Here is a 22,682-nt window from a genome sequence, read left to right on the forward strand (position 1 = left end):
TGTGGAGGAGCCCTCTTATGGCTTTCCATCACGGTGGGAAGTCAACCATCCGTTAATTGGATCCACTTTGTGATCCACCCAATGACAGACTAAACATTCCTGACAAGGTTGCTGTAAAAAGTGCCTTGGGGTCGATCCTCAGACTTATGACCATCATAGCCACATCTCCACAGTCAAGTGATCCATATTTGGATGCTTGGCAACTAGATGTATGTATGAAAGTCTCAATTGGGCTCCTACTTTGAAGGCCACCTATCTATCTTCTATTTTTTTCTGGGATGCAATTCATCCTCTGTGTGTGAATCACAATACCCATGCTCCTTCTCCTTCTCCTTCCAACAGCTCTTCCATCCATCCAGACATGGCTTTCTGTGGACCCTCCTGTGCTGTGCCCTCTTGCGCCTCCTCCCCAGTGGTTGGCTTTGGATCAGGTGGCTCCACAGGTCTCGGTTGGGGTCTCGGTGATGGTTTGGATTATGGCTTGGGTTACGGACGTGGTTTCGGCTACGGCTACGGAGCTGGCGCCTTGGCCGAGTCCTCCGGAAGCCTGGGCACCCTGGCCGGAGTCATCCCCAACTGCATCAACCAGATCCCAGCATCCGAGGTGACCATCCAGCCTCCTCCAGTCGTGGTCACCATCCCCGGCCCCATCCTGTCCGCCAGCTGTGAGCCCGTGGCCGTCGGAGGCAACAACCCATGTTCCCCTGGATGTATCGGAGGCGTCAGAGGCTTCGGAGGCTTAGGACGCGTCGGTGGCATCTACGGACGCCGCTTGGGGGCACGTCTCGGTCGTTAAATTCACTCGGACTATCCACGACCAAATACGGATCTTAGAAGATTGGATAAAGCGTATTTGAGCCCCATTCTGGACTGCATCGATCTTTGACAATCCAATTGCGTTTGCCTCTAGATGGATAAAATTGACGCGGAAGACCTCTTACGACTCTGTTGGACTTCTCCTCCTCTTTGTCCCCCCCCCCAAATCTTTGCTTTCAAAAGCTCAAAGTCCTCCTCCCTTTGCTTATATGCAGTATAACAAGCCTTCACCAGCTCCTGTGTGTCACTAAATGTCAGTTCTCTGTGTCTTCCAATAAAATGAAATGTGCTTGATTTGAACCCATGTCTCTGTCTTCCTTTGAGCTCCATCCTTGGTACCATGGGTTAGAGTGAATTAAATTAAAGTTGAAGACTCTTGTCTTCCAAAGCCGGTCTGCCTTCGGGGCCTAAGCAGAGGGTTGGACTAGAAGACCTCCAAGGTCCCTTCCAACTCTGTTATTCTATTCTATTCTACTCTATTCTCTATTTCTATTCCTCTGTTCTACTCTACTCTGCTCTGCTCTCTATTTCTATTCTTCTACTTTATTCTATGCTCTATTTCTATTCTATTCTCTATTTCTATTCTTCTATTCTATTCTGTGCTCTACTTCTATTCCGATCTCATTCCATATTCTATTCTATTCTATTCCATTCTCATTCCATATTCTATTCTATTCTATTCTATTCTATTCTATTCTATTCTATTCTATTCTATTCTATTCTATTCTAATCCCTTCCAATTCTGTTATTCTATTCTATTCTCTAATCTATCTATTCTATTCTATTCTCTATTTCTATTCTTCTATTCTGTGCTCAATTTCTATTCCATTCTCATTCCATATTCTATTCTATTCTATTCTATTCTATTCTATTCTATTCTATTCTATTCTATTCTAATCCCTTCCAACTCTGTTATTTTATTCTATTCTACTCTATTCTATTCTCTATTTCTATTCTTCTATTCTATTCTGTGCTCTATTTCTATTATATTCTCATTCCATATTCTATTCTATTCATTTCTATTCTATTCAAATCTAATCTAATCTAATTTCTATTCTATTAAGTTAAGCTTCCAAAGACACTAAGAAGAGTTCAGATGAACCAAGTCAAGGTCCTTCTTAGTCCAACAGTTGATTTCTCTCAGAGGTCAACCTTTACAGTGATTGCAAAGAGAAGCTTGGAGATGTGTCCCTTTTGTGCCACCAGAATTCTCCACAGTGGATTGGATGGATGGTCTCCATCCTCTGCAGCTAATGTTGAATTTTCAAGACTAATAGCTGATGGTAGGAACTCCCTCCATGGTGGCATCTCATTCCCCTTTAAAGCTATGTAAAGGCCACCACCAGATTGCACCATCTTCTCTCTTGCTCTCTCTGAAGAGGTCTTGTAGGTTTGCCTTTGATCTGCCCAGAACCTCAATTCACCCAGGCAAAGGGGTATCTGTTGAGTTTCATCCTCAGTTGTTAAAGGTGTGGATGAACCTCTCATCAAAGACAAAGTCTTGGGCAGAAGGTCGGATCCCAAATCATGCAGAGACGCCACTGATCCTCTCTTGCAACAGTGACCTCTGCTGGTTCTTCCCCGTTTGAACAAAAAAATTGAATAGTTGCCTTGATTTGGAAATATGATAGAAGTAGAATTTACCAATGCTAGAGATACAGTCTATACTCTGCTGAAGATGGGTCATTTAGCCAAGTCTTTCCCTCCCAAGGAGGAAATTTTTCAGTGAGGGGAAAAAATTGGATATGTTGAAAGGTTCCATTGTGGGCCCCAAATATTCAGAGTGTCAAGCTTACAAGCCATCGTTTCGTTTGTGGACTTCAGGCCTGCCCCACTGTTTCATGCATTTTCTTGGTGGGAAAGTGTGAGGGAGGATTGTACAGGGTTAGATGACCCAACCAATGATCTGCTTCACCCACCATGGCTTATTCATCAGCAGGGGGAACCTTGGCCAACCTTCTCTTTCCACCCCTACCCCACCCAGGCTCCGTGGAGAAGACCTCCACGGCCACCAAGAGAAGACTCCCACCCATCTTCCAATGACAACCAAGGAGAACCACAGGTTTGCAATGCAGAATCACGTTTATTCAAGTGCCAAGGAAGAAGATTAAGATAAACCATCAGATGTGCCAAAGCCATCCACGCTTCCTGTTTGAGAAATAATTTTAGAGGGCAGGGAAGAGGCAAGGTCCTAAATGTTCATAGATCTTCTTTCCTTCATAACTTCATTCAAAAAAACATCCCTGGTCAATTTAGCAGGGGGATCATTTTACAAGAAGGCATGGTACTATCTGCTGAAGGTGGCCAAGAGAAAGACGAAAGGGACTTATGAAAGCTAGATGCAGGCCAACGTAGCACCCAGATGTGCCTTAGCCAAATCTTCTGAAATCCGTATTTGGTCATGGAGAGTCTTGGTTTACTTAACAGGGGAGGTTGCAGAGGCTGCCACGGCGACCGAGACGTCCTCCCAAGCGGCTTCCGTAGACGCCACCGACGCGTCCTAAGCCTCCGAAGCCTCCGATACCTCCGATACCTCCAGGGGAACATGGGGTGTTGCCTCCGACGGCAACTGGCTCACAGCTAGCGGACAGGATGGGGCCGGGGATGGTGACCACGACTGGAGGGGGCTGGATGGTCACCTCGGATGGTGGGATCTGGTTGATGGGTTTGGGGATGATTCCGGCCAGGGTGCCCAGGCTTCCGGAGGTCTCGGCCAAGGCGCCAGCTCCGTAGCCGGAGCCCAAACCGTAGCCGAGACCGCCATAGCCGAGACCACCAGAGCCAAGACCGCCATAGCCATAGCCGAGACCACCATAGCCGAGAGGTCCACAGCCAAGTCCCCAACCAAGGCCTCTGGAACCAGCTGATCCGAAGCCAACGACTGGGCTGGAGGCGCAAGATGGCACAGCACAGGAGGGTCCACAGAAAGCCATGGTTGTTTGGATGGAGGAGCTGTTGGGAGGAGAAGAAGAAGAACCATGGGTATTGTGATTGACAGACGGAGCATGAATTGGACATGGACAGGTGGCCTTCAACATACAGCTTTTCCTGCTATTTGAATGAAATACAGGTTACTGTAACTCTCACTCTAAGACAAACATGTTTTCTGAATGCTCAGAGATCTGAAAGTTCAGAGCAAAACAATTTTCTAGGCCCTTCCTTCCTTCCTTCCTTCCTTCCTTCCTTCCTTCCTTCCTTCCTTCCCATCCACCTATTTATCTATCTAGCCATCATCTTCCTTCCTTCTTTCCCTACCTCTAATCTTCCTTCTCTCTCTCCTCCATTCCTATCCACTTCCTTCCTTCCTTTCTTCCTTCCTTCTTTCCTTCCTTCCCATCCACCTATCTATCTATCTAGCCATCTTCCTTCCTTCTCTCTGTCCTTCTAATCTTCCTTCTCTCTCTCCTCCATTCCTATCCCCTTCCTTCCTTCCATTCTTCCCATTACTCTATTTATCTATCTAGCCATCTTCCTCCCTCCCTCCCTCCCTTCACATCAACCTATTTATCTATCTAGCCATCGTCTTCCTTCCTTCTTTCCCTACCTCTAATCTTCTTTCTCTCTCTCCTCCATTCCTATCCACTTCCTTCCTTCCTTCCTTCCTTCCTTATTTCCTTCTTTCCTTCCTTCTTTCCTTCTTTCCTTCCTTCCCATCCACCTATATATCTATCTAGCCATCTTCCTTCCTTCTCACCCTCCTTCTAATCTTCCTTCTCTCTCTCCTCCATTCCTATCCCCTTCCTTCCTTCCATTCTTCCCATTACTCTATTTATCTATCTAGCCATCTTCCTTCCTCCCTCCCTTCACATCAACGTATTTATCTATCTAGCCATCGTCTTCCTTCCTTCTTTCCCTACCTCTAATCTTCTTTCTCTCTCTCCTCCATTCCTATCCCCTTCCTTCCTTCCTCCTCTCCCACCCCAATTCACGAAACAAAGAACCATAAAAATCTAGAAAGGAATCTGAGATGCAAGGGACTCACCAGAGAGACTCTTAAAGAAGCTGTCAAGAGGAGATGAAGCTGATGGAAGCTCTCAACCCGAGAAGCTCTTTTATACTGTTTCTCTGTCCCCACCACTGGCTTAGAGACACCCACTTTTTGCTCCAGGGTTTCATTAATAATAAGCTTCATCCCTCTGTCCCAAATTACTTTAATAAGTAGAAATAAGTAGCTGAAGACATAGCGTTCCGTCAACCACATAAAGTTGTGCTTGTCCCTTTGATCTTGCCTTATTTCCATAAACGCCATTCATTCATTCAAAACACAATGAAGGAAGGAAGGAAGGCATGACACATGGAATTGTTAGGGAGGGACCTGGCCTATTCCTCTCATCACCACCTCTCATGACCTTACAAGGTGAAGGCAACAATTGAAAATGAAAGAAAAACCATCAAAACTCTTTGCTCCATATTGAAGATCAAGAGGAATTGGCATCCATCATGCCATCCATCGCTCCACAAAGTCAGGAGTCTCCCAGCAGAGGGACCTTTGCTGATAATAAATTTAAAATAATTTACTGATATTCCCTATCTATCTATCTATCTATCTATCTATCTATCTATCTATCTATCTATCTATCTATCATCTATCTATCTATCTATCTATCTATCTATCTATCTATCTATCATCTATCTATCATCTATCTATCTATCTATCTATCTATCTATCTATCTATCTATCTATCTATCTATCTATCTATCTATCTATCTATCGACTGGCTTATCGGCAATTCCAGTCCCAGAAGAAATCAGCGCAAAAAGACACAAAAGCAATAGAAACTAGGAGAAGCAATTCTATAGGATTGTGATGGTGAATCTTTTCGGCACCGAGTGCCCAAATGGAACAGGTGGAAACTCTGGAAACCTGAAGATCAACTAGCCAGCATGCATGCATCTGCCAGAAACCCAAAGACCAGCTGGCTGGTATGTGCATGCACACCAGGCAGCTGTTGTTCGGGCTTCCAGCTCTCCAGTGCACACAAAGATCAGCTGGCCGGCACACATGCATGTGTTGGAAACCAGAAGAACAGCTGGCAATGGCGTGTGTGCCCAGAGGGAGGGCTCTGATATGCGTGCCATAGGTTCACCATCATGGTTATAGGAGATAATCACACCAGACTCACGTCCCACATCCCTGATCTTCACACCACTCCAAATGTGCTCCAGAACAGCCACATTTTAATGCTTCTTTGAAAGCTTACAAAAGTTGGGTTGGTTAAAATATTTGGGATAAAACCAAATATTCGGACAGAGGGACTATCATGGAGAAGGTTGAACTCTGAGTTTCTGGAGGTGACAAGAACATCATGAGAAGGTTGAACACTGAGGTTCTGGAGGTGACAAGAACATCATGAGAAGGTTGAACACTGAGTTTCTGGAGGTGACAAGAACATCATGAGTAGGTTGAACACTGAGGTTCTGGAGGTGACACTCCATTGGCGATGGGACCTCCAGGATGCTTCCTCCTCTAGATATCACTGCAGAGTGGGATTTATCTACCCTGCTAAGCCATGCTAGTCAATTTATTTGAATAAACCATTGTTAACAGAACTTGAAAACTTGGGTAGCAACATCAGTATGTGATCTTCACACTGCTTCAAATGTTCTCCGGAACTGATATGTTTCCATGGCTCCATGAAAGCTTACTAAAGTTGGGTTGGTCAAAATGTTTGGGTTAGATAGTTCAGAAAGTGGGAGGGGGGGGCATCATGGAGAAAATTCAACTTTGAGGTTCTGGAGTTGGGGATGGGACCTCCAAGATGCTTCTCCCTCCAGACATTGCTCAAGAGTAAAGTCAATCTGGAGCAGGTGGCCTCAGATTTAGAGCGAACTGGGGTTACTGGTTTTTCAGAAGGCCTTGAGAACACCATGTAAAAAAGGAATATTTGCAGAGTCATAAGCTCCACACCTTGAAGTCAAAGGCATTCTGTGCTGATTCAAGGAAATGCTATCATTTTCATGGAGTTGCTACTGAGGACAACAACCTAGCTTTGATCTCACCTTTATCCCAGCCCCATGGCAGTGGCACCTCTCCAAGATCAGATAAACAGAAGCGTTTGACCTGAAGTTGACAAACTTGAAAAGATGAACAGATAATCCAGTAGCTTATTTGTGGTGACATGATGATTGCACCTCAGAATGCCAAGGTGACAATTTCTGCTGAGTGGAGAACCTTTTTTTTTGAATGACAAAAGAAAATTGTAGTAAACCAAATGAACTTTTACGAGCCCCAACTTCCTGGGGACGCCATCTGAATCATATAAAAGCTCCCTCTGCTCTCTGGGTTGCCATCAGCTTCTGATTGACTCTCCTGTCTTCACTACTTCTCTCCGAAGCAGGTAAGACGATCTACTCAGGGAGAATCCCTCCTGGTTGCGAGCAGATGTGGTAGATCTTCAAGCCAGAATCTGATATTCTGCAAGGTTTTGGACCTCATCAGAGGCTAGGATGCTTTTGAATGTTTCTACTTTCAGAACCAGCTTCTGGCATTGTATTTGAAGGAGTTGGAAGGTTTCATCTTGAGTTTCAGAAGATAGAGGTCAGGGTTTGGAGAGAAAGGGAGAAAAAGAGAGTGTGAAAAGGAGGGAGAGAAGGGCGTAAGGGGAGGAAATGGGAGGGAGGAAGTGATAGAGAGGGAGGAACAAAAGCAATCCATTCTTTTTGAGATGGCTGAGGTAGGTCTTCAAGTCAGAATCTGAGGTTCTTCAAAATATGGACCTCATCGTAGGTGAGAATGCTTCTGAATGTTTCTGCTTTGAGTTTCAGAAGATAGAGGTCAGGGTTTGGAGAGAACAGGAAAAAAGAGAGTTTCAAAAGGAGGGAGAGAGGGGGAGAGAGAGAGGAACAAAAGCAAGCCAATCTTTCTGAGATTGCTGAGGTAGATCTTCAAGTCAGAATCTGAGGTTCTTCAAACTATGGACCTTTCTATTTGAAGGACTAGGAGGGCTTCCTTTTGAATTCCCTCCATCTCCTTCTCTATTTTTAGCTTACCATCCTAAGAGCTTATGGTTAGGATACTGGAAAGCCATCAGGTCTTTTGGGGATAGCTGGGATGGTCCTGCTTATAAAATCCAGGTTTGTAATGTTTGAGAGTCATCAGTTAACTCAACTGTTAACTAGAGTGAGAGAATGAGACCCAACCTTGACTTCTTACTCAGAGGTCATGAAATGAGTTGAGAAGTTGAGATCTAATCTTAGTTTCGGAGAAGATCACCAGAAAAATACGCCTGATCTTCTTAGGAGTTGGCCACTACCCTTCGGCCTTAAACAAGAACATATGGCACAGAGATGGACTAATATTTACAGAGTATTTTTTTATGCTTGATCGACGCAGGAGACCCAGAAATGCAGGCTTCTCCCCTACTTTATACCCGAGGTGAAAACATGGCCCCTTTGATTTGATGTTGAATCTTGGTGACTTCAACCATGCATTTTTCTTGGCAGGATCAAAAAAGCAGATTTCTTGTATCTTCTAGAACATTCCCCCCCTTTTTTTTTTAGTTCTCACTGTAATCCGAGGAAGTCAGTTGGTTGAGGACCATCCTACTGGATCCAGAGTGGACTTCACAAATAATGGGGGCTTCTGAAAGAAAGCCAAGTCTTTAAAGCTGGATCTTTTCTCCAAGATTTTCTTCTGCCCTCTAAGCAAAAGAAAAGCTTGGGTATCCAGCTCTGCCCAAGTTCATGGCCTGTACTGGTGACCCTCCTGACCATTTTAGGTTAAGGAAGCTTAGTTAAAGGTTACCAGTCACGCCAGTCCTAGCAATTCAAATCCTGTTAAAGTTGTTCTGTTGGTGGACCTGCCCCAATCTTGGAAAATAAGGAAGTGGCTGGAAGAGATAGCTAAGCAAAGGATAGAGCTGAAGATGGAATTGTTTCTCCTGGGAACCTTTGATGGGAAAATGGAGAAAAAATGACAATACGTAATATTACACATATTAACTGCAAGTAGAAATGTGCTAGCACAGAACTGGAAACGAAGAGATACCCCCAATCCAGACCCGATTATAAGAAGGAAAATCTATGAATGTGCCGAAATGGATAGGCTGTCTATGGAAATGAAGGAGAGGGAAGAAACCGAGTTCCATCAAATTTGGAATAGATAGTATTCCTGCCTTGAGAGTAAGCGTAAAACTTAAGGCATAAAGGGTAAATGTATAAAGGTATAGAGGGTATATAAATAAGGATATAACTTAGGATAATGGTATAGAAATAGAAATTTTTGTAAGTAGGGTTGTCACAAAAAATATGGATACCAATAAGGAAAAGCTGTTACAAGTGTACATTTGTGTTTTCTCTTGTAAACGAGTAGTTTTGTATTGAAACTTGGCTCGATACTCATGAATCCATTAGGGCCTGACATTGTCTTTTAAATGTTGGAAAATTTAATAAATGCTATTTTAAAAAATAAAGTTATCCTGTTGGGTTGACGGAAGAAGCAGGGGATGGGATGGTAAAATGCAATGCATACAATTCTCACAATCTCTCTCTATTTGGTACAATAGACTAACCTCACAACTCAACACCATGGTTGACTGTGGACCCTCCTGTGCTGTGCCCTCCTGTGCCTCCGCCCCAGTCGTTGGCTTTGGATCAGCTGGTTCCAGAGGCCTTGGTTGGGGACTTGGCTGTGGATCTCTCGGCTATGGCGGTCTCGGCTATGGCTATGGCGGTCTTGGCTCTGGTGGTCTCGGCTATGGCGGTCTCGGCTACGGTTTGGGCTCCGGCTACGGAGCTGGCGCCTTGGCCGAGACTTCCGGAAGCCTGGGCACCCTGGCCGGAATCATCCCCAAACCCATCAACCAGATCCCACCATCCGAGGTGACCATCCAGCCCCCTGCAGTCGTGGTCACCATCCCCGGCCCCATCCTGTCCGCCAGCTGCGAGCCCGTCGCCGTCGGAGGCAACACCCCATGTTCCCCCGGAGGTATCGGAGGTATCGGAGGCTTCGGAGGCTTAGGACGCGTCGGTGGCGTCTATGGAAGCCGCTTGGGAGGACGTCTCGGTCGCCGTGGCAGCCTCTGCAACCTCCCCTGTTAAGTAAACCGAGACTCTCCATGACCCAAAACGGATTTCAGAAGATTGACTAAGGCGTGTTGGACCCTATTTTGGCCTGTCTGTAGTTTTCACAATTCTCCTCTGCTTGCTCTGCGTTGATCCCATTGCTTGTATTTATTTTCCAGTCCTCCCACCACCACTTACATCACGGAACACTACCTCTTCCTGTGAAATTATCTTCCCACTAAATTGATCAGTCTAGGGTTTAAAGGGAAGGTATCAAGGAAGAAGCTTCGGGAGCACATGGACACATGGACAAAAAGGTGTCTTCCAAGACATTGAGGGGATATCTGCTTGTCATTGCATTGCTCTGAAAAAAAGATGCGTCTACACCTAAGAATGATCTAACATGGACCAAGAAGATGAACCAGTTGTGGGTATCTGGACTTAAAATCTGAAAGGTTGAGCTTCTAGAACTTCCTTTGAAGCACATCTTCTTCCACCGGACTGGTGTTTCTCCTTTCTTGTCTCAAAGTTTTAGGGCCGAGAGAAAAAGAGAGCTGCCAGTGTTTTGTTTCTCTTTTTATTTGCTTTGTATGTCGCTAATGTCTTTGATCATTGTCCACTCATGCTTTTGTTCCTACTTCGTCAATAAAACTCATGCTGCATTCTCAATTTTGACATTCTGGTTTTATACCTCAGGGTGGTTTTTAAATTTGATTTCTTTACTGGTTGATTGCAAGTGTATTCTTGTCACTACTAAACAGCTCCCAGCTCCTACTGTATTTCCCCCAAAATCTGTGTTAACCGACAAGGAACTACAACAAAACATTCGAATTACGCAACCATGGCATTATAGAACATTAAACCACAAAAATTAATCTTGTACGAAAAATCCCCTGGACTGACTCCAGTCTTGGACAATGCAACACAGGCATATTATTAGAAGCATCTTAGCTATTAAAAGGAGTTTGGGGTTTCAGGTGTGGCAGGAAGGTGTGGTAGAAAAGGAGTTCTTGAAGTCCATACTCTTTCCATCACACTTCTGAAGAGTGAGGATTCTCAGTAGTTCTTCAGTAGAGGCAGGTCCATCCAACCTGCTTACCTTAGTTTGAGTTTCACCATATTATATGGACCTCCAAACCCATCCCATACATATGAATGGCTATTTGAACCTCAAACCCAACCAGGTTAAGTATGGGTCACATCAGGTATCAACTACAAATCATTTAACAGACAGAATAAAAGAGTTTGGAGGGACCTTGTAGGTCATCTAGTCCAACCTCCCCACCCAAGCAGGAGACCCTACACCATTCCTGACAGATGGCAGTCCTGTCTCTTCTCTTGAACGTTTCCACGGATGAAGCTCCCACAACTTCTGGAGGCAACTTCTGTTCCATGGGTTGATTATTCTGCCTGTCAGAAAATTTCTCCTTATTTCTAGGTTGAATCTCTCCTTGTTCAGTTTCCACCCATTATTCCTTGTCTGGCCTTTGGAAAACACCTTGACACCACCCCCTTCCTCTCTGTGGCAGCCCCTCAAATATTGGAACCCTGATATCATGTCTCCCCTGGTCCGTCTCTTCACTAGTAATTTTTTTTTCACTATAAAATATTTTGCACCCACAAATTAGGGGGACAGTGTCTCTTCTCCACTCAGTCATTCCTCCAATGAAACAATACAGAGGTATAGAGTTGCCTACAACACAAGATGGTTTATTGCTAAACTCAACAGGGGTTAGAATATTTATTGGTTGTTGTTCCCAAGTCCTGTCTACTTGTTCCTCAAATGTCCAATAGGAAAGGGGGGATATAATGAGGCATCCTGAAGGAAAAGGTATGACCTGGTTTGTTGGCATTGTTAGTTGGACGGAACCCAGGCATGGTGGTTTGCTGTGGATCAATTGAGACATGAAGTCTACTCATTGTGGCTCAGGTGATGAAGTAAGGCTAGGCAAAACAGGTCTACTGATGGGACATGAGGTTGTGGTCTCTCTATTCTGCCTTCTAAAAAGAACCTTCTTCATCATATTCAGACATTCACTGGTGGTGCTGAGAATACAAGAGGTCTATCAATATTAGTTCGATATTAGAACTACTAACGACCTCCGCTCCTTCCGACAGAAGCTTAAGACCCACTTGTTCCAATTAGCTGGCTTGACTGATGTATAGTCCCATCTTCAACTTCCTGGCAAACATCTTACTGTGTAATTTTTAAGGGAAATTTGAATTATATTTGTATTTTAATTTAAATTTGGTACAGCACATTCTACCTCCTCCGTTTATATGTTTATGCACATTTATATTTTGTATCTATATGGTTTTTAATATGTCTGTACACCGCCCCGAGTCCTGTTTAGGAAAGGGTGCGGTTTATAAATAAAAGTTTACTTACTTACTTCAAAAGCCTGGAAGGACCTTTGAAGAGTTGATGGCCCTCTATCTAAAAGGGCTTCTTGAAGACTCCAGAAATTTTGCTCTACAGGTTGACCATATCTTGTTTTTCACAGCTGTGGAAAAATGCACAGAAGTTCACACACAACAGGTTTCGCCAGCTACGATACAAATCTCCCTGTTGCACTACATTCTAGGATTAACCTTGGCTTATCATCCTGGGCAAGCAGAGGTGAACTGACTGCCCAGGTTAAGTCCATCCTCATCCTAACCCTGCAACATTTTTACGGTTTACGTCCAAACTCAGATCTGTGCATATCATTTCTGAACACCCTCTGCGTCTTAAATCACGTTTATTGCAAGCCATAAAGACGAAATAAACAACTCCAACAGGATGTCTGCAGGGGCTCGCAGATTTAATTCTGCCTTAATTGTGTTTAATCTTATTTTGCTAATAACATCACACCCAAATTTCTTGTATTTTTCCCTACCTTTCTTTCTCGTTATCTGGATTTAAGCCCAGGAAAGGAATTTCCTGCATATTTCTTTCAAACGGGAAACTCATTTTTGCGTCTCTTTGAAATTGTTTATCTACGCTTTTATTTCATTCATTTTTTCATCAATCGAGCATTATTTTTAATTTTTCTCCCCTTTTTTTTTTAATCCCAAGGGCAATCATTTGGGGAAGGTTGTCGCTACCATTTAAAAAAGAAAACAATTGTATCAGCAAACGGCGAACCAATTTTGCAGATATAAGCTCGTGGGCATAAGGGAAAGGTGTGTGAGTTTGATTGTTGTTTCAACACGAAACAACAGGCGTCTCAGCAATGCTAATAAGGGATGAAGGGAAAAGTATGCATTTCCCACGAATTATTTGATACGCCGACTTCTTTATGAGCTCAGCTTCGCCAAACATTGAGTCAGCGGAAAAGGTTGGAAAAAAACATTCTCGCGCCGTATTATCAGAGAGATGGTTACCATTTTTAATTGAAATTCCTCTGCTTTTTGTGGGTGTCTTGGATGACTCTTGGAAGTCTGGAATGCAAATTTGCAATTTAGGGGTGCCCAATTTAAAATATCCTGCATTTCCAGGGCCTTCCAATTTCAGCCGAGCTGGTCTGCACCCTCCAGACAAAGCTTTGCAAAGAATGTCTTGTATTTTAAACTGGTGGCAGTTTCAGACTTCAATTGGTACAGAAGTAGTGTGTTTATCTATCCATGTTTGTTCCAGATACGCCTTAGCTCTTACAGACATGGTGGAGTGGCGTGTGTTAGAGCGTAGTACTGCAGGCTACTTCTGCTGCCTACTGGCTGCCTGCAATTTGGCAGTTCGAATCTCCCCAGGCTCAAGGTTGACTCAGCCTTCCATCTTTCTGAGGTCGGTAAAATGATTGTTGGGGGCCAGAGGCTGACTCTGTAAACCGCTTAGAGAGGGCTTTAAAGGGACTGTAAAGCGGTATATATGTCTAAGTTCTATTGCTATTGGGAGAGGGGGAAAAAAAACCCAGGGATTATATTTTCCTCACACACACCCCAGGTAAGATTTTTGAAAAATTCTCTTGCCACCCCCTGTTTGATTTTGCCCTGGGTGGATGGATGGATGGATGGATGGATGGATGGATGGATGGATGGATGCTATCCTCTAAGCCATGAATGAATGAATGAATCAATCAATCGATGGATGGATAGATGGATGGATAGATGGACACTTTGCTCTGAGCCATGGATGGATGGATGGATGCTATCATCTAAGCCGAGAGTGAGTGAGTGAGTGAGTGAGTGAGTAAGTGAGTGAGTGAATGAATGAAGACTTTGCTCTGAGCCATGGATGGATGGATGGATGGATGGATGGATGGATGGATGGATGGATGGATGGATGAATGGATGGATGGATGGATGGATAGATGGATGGTATCCTCTAAGCCATGAATGAATGAATGAATGAATGAATGAATGAATGAATGAATGAATGCATGCATGAATGCATGAATGAATGAATGAATGAATGAAGACTTTGATCTGAGTCATGGATGGATTGATGGATGGATGGATGGATAGATGGATGGAATATCAGATTTTGGAATGTGTGAACTCCTCATCTGGACTGCTGTTTCTCCATCTTCTCCACCTTACTACAAGGAAGACGAGATCAGAAACCCAAAGGAAAACCAAGAGACAAGGAATGATGTGCCGAGAGCTTTATTGAAAAGGCAATCAAACAATGAAGCATACACACAGTGGGTGAAAAGACATGAATTTCATAGAGAAAAGCAGCTGGGTCCTCAGCAGCTCAAAGGACAGGAGGACACAGGGAGAGAAAAGCAGAAAGTCCAGACGCTCTACAGAAGTTATTCCAGTCCAAATCTTCTCAATCCAAGACCAGCAGAAGCAGTCTCTTCATTCCTGTAACCGTGCGGATCCGTTCCTTGGGTTCTACCTGTCCATCAGGAATCACAAGGGATACAAATGACGTTTCCACGGCCTCCTTGAAGATTCCTTCCACCGAGCAACCCTCTACTCAGGGCCAAGGGCCTTCCCACGACCCCGGCTCCAGGGGCAGCACATGGTGTGTGGCCTCCAATGGCAACAGGGTCACAGCTGGCGGAGAGGATGGGACCAGGGATGGTCACGACGAAAGAAGGAGGCTGGATCACGACCTCTGCAGGTGGGATCTGGTTGATGCATTGTGGGATGATACCGGAAAGGGTTCCAAGTTCTCCAGAACTTGTGCATCCTCCGAAAAGACCACCGGCCAGGCCACCCATGCTTCCTCCTTGAAGGCCACCCATGCTTCCTCTACGCATGCCACCAAGGCTAAAGCCACCAGCAGACCCACCAGAAGAGCCAAGACCAAACTGTGGGGTGGAGCAAGAGGCTGGCATGACGCAGGATGGTTGACAGGAAGCCATTGCTGAAATCTGGAAACAAGGTCAAGAAGAAGCCAAGTCAAAACAAAGGAGAAGAAAACATGCATCTTCATCATTTATCATACTTCTCTCCTACCAGCTTCTGGAGAAAGCTCTGCTAATTCTTCCACCTGTTCCTCCTAAGATACAAAAACACTTTACCCATGAATCTTAGGAGGAGATACCAAGTGTGAAAAATTTCAGCGACCAATTTTGGAAGACCAAGCTGGTCTTGCACCACGCAAGCACAGAGCCTCCTCCACAAGAGACGTTGATTTTGAGAAGAATCTGAAGACTTCAACGGATTCTCAAGCACACATTAGCTAAGCATGGACATTCCTCCAAGAGCCATGGCCTCTTACCTCTTCTTCTGAGATCTTTTCGTGAAGGCAGGAGAACTCAAGTGAAGCTGTTGAGATACCAGAAGGGGCCAAAGCTTTTATACCATTCAGCTGGCCTTCTCAATTGTCTAAGACACCACCTCTTTTGTCTGATGATCTCAGTTTTCAACACCCATTTTTACCCTTTTTCCTGAGTCAGAAGATTTTTATTAAGGACACAGCAGAATTAAGGTGCCATCAGAGAAGGCTAATAGCCCATCAACCACTTCCTTTTGTCTTCCTCTCGGATTTCATGGACCTTTGCGTTTCCTTTGATTTTAAACGCTGGGGAAGAAAAATAAATAAATAAATTGCAAATACCCTGGGGTTCGAGGAATCATCTAAACCCTCCTGAATTTCTTCTGACAGCTCAGAAATTCTTGCTTGTAGGCAGTGTGGCCACCAATGGGATTTGTAGTTCTGCAAGATCAAAAGAGTAACACCCTGGATTGATCTGACACGTTTGGCATCGCTCCCTTTTATCTGATTCAAATCCAAATGTTTTTTCTAAAAAGAGGCCCGATTTAAGTCTAATTTGACGCCTACAGACTGTCCTCGTGTAGCATCAAAATTGGGACCGGCAATTCGCTCACTAACTGAAGCAATGGCCGTGTTTGTCTATGTGTATTTCCCTGAGGAGTATGGCTGTAGGATTATAATTTAGCAGAATAACAGAGTTGGAAAGGACCTTGGAGGTCTTCTAGTCCAAACTTCTGCTCAAGCAGGAGACTCTCTCTATCATTCCAGATGAATCTTTTCTTAAAAACCACCCTGATGGAGCTTTCATAACTTCTGGAGGCAAGTTGTTCTACTGATTAATCTACTGATCATCATACCTCCATTTTGATTTGACTATAATTGTTTAAAAATCCTTCATCATAAAATATACCAACACTTGATCTTCACCCTGCCTGCAGGTTGAGCAGTAAAATTAAGATGCAGATATTGGGGGTGATTATGACACCTGAACTATGCTCAGCCTTCCTTACCAAGCAATTTTCAGTGTGTTAAATCCTTAATGGGCCACTTCAACATATTTGGCAATCATGTTCTTATGTTAACAACTAGATTTTTGCTAAACGCCCAAGCGTGATGTGCCTTGGGACATTAATGAATTGTTTTTGAAGTGATTGAATCATTTTTGAGGCATCCTCAAGAATTATAGCTATGGTTTTCCTTCCTTCCTTCCTTCTTTCCCTCTCTCTCTCCCTTCCTTCCTCCCAAATCCCTTCTCTTTTTTCTTTTCTCATCCTCCTTCCTTCATTACTTTGTTTTTCTTTCCTTCCTTCCTTCTTTCTCTTCACATTCCCTTCTCTTTTTTCTTTGCTGACCTCCCTCCCTTCCCTTCCTTCCTTCCTTCATTCCCTCCCTCCCTCCCTGCCTCCTCACTCCTCTTTTTTCTTTTCTCATCTTCCTTCCTTCATTACTTTGCTTTTTCCTTCCTTTCTTCCTCTCTTCCTTCCTTCCCATTCTTCTATTTCCTCCCTCCCTCTCTTCCTTCCTCCCTCCCTTCTTTTCTCCCCCTCAGATTGAAAGCAGCCAAGCCTGACCACTATGCCAATCAACAGATTGGGAACATTAAATAAAGCCAAGGGATTCATATGCTTTTTCCATGATGGCAGCTTAATTCTCCCGTATTTTCTGCTGAGCAATGCTAGCTTGCCCACATGAAAAGAAAAGCAGGCTGTGGCTCACACAACCTTTAAGCCGGAAAGGGGGCAGAGTCTGACCAGTCCAAACCAGTCCAGAGGCCAAGAGAAGCGTATAAAAAGCCCAGCTCCTTTTTCCAAAACCCATCAGCTTCACTTGACTCTCTTGTCTTCGCAACGTCTCCTTGAAGAACAGGTAAGCTCATGTTTCTTCTCCAGGTTCGTGTCGGAAACGAGTGGGAGAGAAATAGGAAAACCAATGGAAAGATTGTCTTCTTCTGTTTCTCCTTTGTGTTGACTTGGTTCCTTCTTGATCTTGTTTCCAGGTTTCAGAAATGGCTTTCTGTCGTCCATCCTGCACTGTCCCAGCCTCTTGCTCCACCCCACAGTTTGGACTTGGCTCTGGAGGTGCCTCTGCTGGTGGCCTTGGCCTTGGCGGTAGAGGTCTTGGAGGTGGCCTTCATGGAGGAAGCATGGGTGGCCTGGCCGGTGGTCTTTTTGGAGGATGCACAAGTTCTGGAGAACTTGGAACCCTTTCCGGTATCATCCCACAGTGCATCAACCAGATCCCACCTGCAGAGGTCGTGATCCAGCCTCCTTCTTTCGTCGTGACCATCCCTGGTCCCATCCTCTCTGCCAGCTGTGACCCTGTTGCCATTGGAGGCCACACACCATGTGCTGCCCCTGGAGCCGGGGTCGTGGGAAGGCCCTTGGCCCTGAGTAGAGGGCTGCTCGGTGGAAGGAATCTTCAAGGAGGCCGTGGAAACGTCACTTGTATCCCTTGTGATTCCTGATGGACAGATGGAACCCAAGGAACGGATCCTCACGGTTACAGGAATGAAGAGACTGCTTCTGCTGGTCTTGGATTGAGAAGATTTGGACTGGAAGACCTTCTGTAGAACGTCTGGGCTTTGTGCGTTTCTCTCCCTGTGTTCCCCCCGTCCTTTGAAGTGCTCTGGACCCAGCTCCTTTTCTCTGTGAAATTCTTGGGTTTTGCACCCACTGTATTGTTTCATTGCCCTTTGCAATAAATCTCCATGCACATAATTCCATGTCTCTTAGTTTTCCTTTGAAAGTTTTGGTCTCTTCTTCCTTGCAACAAAACAGCCATCAGGTCCAGTATATAAAACTGTTGCATCTGAATCTCTGAATTGGAAGCAGAAATGGGAAAACAATGTAAACCCCAAATCAATAATGAATGCTGGACTATAGTTCTAGAAGTTTCTTTCATCCTGGCTGGGAGTTCTAGTCAACACCCCTCTGGGGACGAAGACCTAGCGAGTGGTTTTGGTTCCCAAAATAACCATTGTGATAATAATTCAATATTGAATAATATTCAAATGGACAGTGATTTATATGTTTCTGTCCAGGAATAAGACGCTGAGCTTGTTGGTCAGAAAGGTTGGCTGTTTGACGGTTCGAATCCCTAGTGCTGTAATGGAGTGAGCTCCCGTTCCCCGTCCCAGCTTCTGCCAACCTAGCAGTTTGAAAGCAGGTAAAAAATGCAAGTGGAAAAATAGGGACCACCTTTGGTGGGAAGGGAACAGCGTTCCGTGCGCCTTTGGCGTTCAGTCACACCGGCTGTCAGGCCTGCAGCCATGTTCCTTTTGGATCTTTGGCCTGCCACACTTCTATTATTCTACTATGCTGTTTCTATAGGGGGGGTTGTACCGGGTTAGATGATAGGTAGCCATAACAAAATTCTTTCCAGAAAGCCAAGGTCATCCTTTGTCTTGGCACCTCTGCACCTGACCAGAACTGGATGGGTGGAACTGCCAGCATGGCAGTGGAAGATTGGACCATGGGATGGACTTGTGGGTGTGGGGGCAAGATCTTGAACTTTAACTTGGGTGGAGAAAACTGAGAAGCTTCAGATTCGGGTTTTCCCAGGTGTGCCAGCATGGCTCTCTTAATAAATTGGAACTTTGAGCAATATTTTGCCTTGGACACTGATTTAATTTTGGATGCTATCTGGAACGCTGACCATGGAGATGTCTTTGGACAGCACTGGCTCTTCGGCTTTGAAACGGAGATGAGCACTGCCCCCTAGAGTTGGGAATGAGTAGCAAATACAGTATGTGCGAGGGGAACCTTTACCATATATATATGACCATAAGGAAGGCTGAGAGCCAAAGAATGGAGGCCTTTGAACTCTGGTGCTGGAGAAGAAGACTCCTGCATTGAGTCCCTTGGACTGCAAGGCCATCCAACCGGTCAGTCCTAGAGGAGATCCACCCTGGCTGCTCTTTAGAAGGCCAGATCCTGAAGAGGAAACTCAAAGACTTTGGCCACCTAATGAGAAGGAAGGACTCCCTGGAGAAGAGCCTCATGCTGGGAAGGATGGAGGGCAAAAGAAGAAGAAGGGGACGACAGAGAAGGAGGTGGCTGGATCAAGTCACTGAAGCAGTCAGCGCGAGCTTAAATGGACTCCAGAAGATGGTAGAGGACAGGAAGGCTTGGAGGAACAGTCTCCAAGGGGTTGTGATGGGTCAGATACGACTTTGCAACTAACAACAACAAATATATTTATATATAAAACCTTACTTTTTTCACCATTGAATTTCATTTTGTTATATAGTGCCCAATGTTCAAGTTTGTCAAGATCCTTCCGTATCTTTAGCCTATCTCCTGGAGTGTTGGCTCTTCCTGCTAGCTTGGTGTCATCTAAAAATTTGATGAGTTCCCCATTTATCCCCTCATCCAAATCATTGACGAAGATGTTGAAAAGTACTGGGCCTAAAACAGAGCCTTGGGGTACTCCACTGCATGCTTCCCTTCAAGATGGAGAACCCAAAGTTCCTACTTCAGGAGAAGGCAACTTTCCTGTCTGGAAATAGTAAATCAAACACAGTTAGGTTGACTTCTTCATTCAGGAATTTGTTCTTAGCCTGCAGCGATGTGTGCATTTCTTTGGCTTGGAGTAATCATCATCAAAGGATGTTTTTCTCACACCAATTAAAGAGAGACAATTTGTCCAGCTATTCATTTTCTCCTTCTTCAAAAGCTGGCAACGAACAAAGGAGAGTGAGCAAATGGCTTGACAGGGAATTAACCATGTGTACACCTCAAGTCTCTTGCACATCTAAAGAAGTGTGGACTCCAATTCCCAGAATTCCTGTTGGCCAGGGAATTCTGGGAGTTGAAGTCCCTGCAAAGTTACTGGAGTTGAATAATAGTGAGCTAAAGTTTTCTCACGCGGGCTAAGGGAAGAAAATTAATTCTCGCTTTTCTCCAATCTATAAGTGTGCCACATCCAAGGAACTTTGAACTGGGAATGCTGCTTCCATACCCTCTTCTGTCACGGGAACATCCAATGTTTCTGGTGATTTCATAAACCCAGGTTCCTAGATCTCATGACCATAAAGACAAGTGTGGGTGCTGACGACAGACAGGAAGAAAAGGAGTGTGGTGACATGAAGACTTTGCTCTAAGCCAACAATGAATGAACGAATGAAATATCAGATTGTGAGATACTGGGTGAACTCCTCACTTGGTCCTCTGTATTCTACTTTCTATCCATTTTGCTACAAGGAAGAGGAGACCAAAACTTCCAAAGGAAAACTAAGAGACATGGAATTATGTGCATGGAGATTTATTGAAAAGGGCAATGAAACAATACAGTGGGTGCAAAAGCCAAGAATTTCACAGAGAAAAGGAGCTGGGTCCAGAGCACTTCAAAGGACGGGGGGAACACAGGGAGAGAAATGCACAAAGCCCAGACGTTCTACAGAAGGTCTTCCAGTCCAAATCTTCTCAATCCAAGACCAGCAGAAGCAGTCTCTTCATTCCTGTAACCGTGAGGATCCGTTCCTTGGGTTCTATCTGTCCATCAGGAATCACAAGGGATACAAATGACGTTTCCACGGCCTCCTTGAAGATTCCTTCCACCGAGCAGCCCTCTACTCAGGGCCAAGGGCCTTCCCACGACCCCGGCTCCAGGGGCAGCACATGGTGTGTGGCCTCCAATGGCAACAGGGTCACAGCTGGCAGAGAGGATGGGACCAGGGATGGTCACGACGAAAGAAGGAGGCTGGATCACGACCTCTGCAGGTGGGATCTGGTTGATGCACTGTGGGATGATACCGGAAAGGGTTCCAAGTTCTCCAGAACTTGTGCATCCTCCAAAAAGACCACCGGCCAGGCCACCCATGCTTCCTCCATGAAGGCCACCTCCAAGACCTCTACCGCCAAGGCCAAGGCCACCAGCAGAGGCACCTCCAGAGCCAAGTCCAAACTGTGGGGTGGAGCAAGAGGCTGGGACAGTGCAGGATGGACGACAGAAAGCCATTTCTGAAACCTGGAAACAAGATCAAGAAGGAACCAAGTCAACACAAAGGAGAAACAGAAGAAGACAATCTTTCCATTGGTTTTCCTATTTCTCTCCCACTCGTTTCCGACACGAACCTGGAGAAGAAACATGAGCTTACCTGTTCTTCAAGGAGACGTTGCGAAGACAAGAGAGTCAAGTGAAGCTGATGGTTTTTGGAAAGAGGAGCTGGGCTTTTTATACGCTTCTCTTGGCCTCTGGACTGGTTTGGACTGGTCAGACTCTGCCCCCTTTCCGGCTTAAAGGTTGTGTGAGCCACAGCCTGCTTTTCTTTTCATGTGGGCAAGCTAGCATTGCTCAGCAGAAAATACGGGAGAATTAAGCTGCCATCATGGAAAAAGCATATGAATCCCTTGGCTTTATTTAATGTTCCCAATCTGTTGATTGGCATAGTGGTCAGGCTTGGCTGCTTTTAATCTGAGGGGGAGAAAAGAAGGGAGGAAGGAAGGAAGAGAGGGAGGGAGGAAATAGAAGAATGGGAAGGAAGGAAGAGAGGAAGAAAGGAAGGAAAAAGCAAAGTAATGAAGGAAGGAAGATGAGAAAAGAAAAAAGAGGAGTGAGGAGGCAGGGAGGGAGGGAGGGAATGAAGGAAGGAAGGAAGGGAAGGGAGGGAGGTCAGCAAAGAAAAAAGAGAAGGGAATGTGAAGAGAAAGAAGGAAGGAAGGAAAGAAAAACAAAGTAATGAAGGAAGGAGGATGAGAAAAGAAAAAAGAGAAGGGATTTGGGAGGAAGGAAGGGAGAGAGAGAGGGAAAGAAGGAAGGAAGGAAAACCATAGCTATAATTCTTGAGGATGCCTCAAAAATGATTCAAACACTTCAAAAACAATTCATTTATGTCCCAAGGCACATCACGCTTGGGCGTTTAGCAAAAATCTTGTTGTTAACATAAGAACATGATTGCCAAATAAGTTGAAGTGGCCCATTAAGGATTTAACACGCTGAAAATTGCTTGGTAAGGAAGGCTGAGCATAGCTCAGGTGTCATAATCACCCCCAATATCTGCATCTTAATTTTACTGCTCAACCTGCAGGCAGGGTGAAGATCAAGTGTTGGTATATTTTATGATGAAGGACTTTTAAACAATTATAGTCAAATCAAAATGGAGGTATGATGATGGTAACATGTATAAATATCTGAGTTAAAATACTTGAGTTAATATGAACTATGGTTGATGACTGTGGAAGAGATGCACGAAAGCCTTTTTGTAACCAAC

At 44.7% G+C, this 22,682-nt stretch overlaps 1 protein-coding gene across 1 annotated transcript; it reads left to right on the top strand.

The window, feature by feature from the left end:
• Positions 1–361: 361 nt before the first annotated feature.
• On the top strand, positions 362–9,855 carry LOC309399781 (uncharacterized protein; the record flags this gene model as incomplete). Its single annotated transcript, XM_081967887.1, has 3 exons — positions 362–782; positions 3,322–3,640; positions 9,321–9,855. 3 exons carry the CDS (start codon positions 362–364, stop codon positions 9,853–9,855), a joined length of 1,275 nt encoding a protein of 424 aa, XP_081824013.1.
• Positions 9,856–22,682: the final 12,827 nt, after the last annotated feature.

This window comes from Natrix helvetica, assembly GCF_964273705.1.
Source record: "Natrix helvetica genome assembly, chromosome: 16".
NCBI lineage: Eukaryota > Metazoa > Chordata > Lepidosauria > Squamata > Natricidae > Natrix > Natrix helvetica.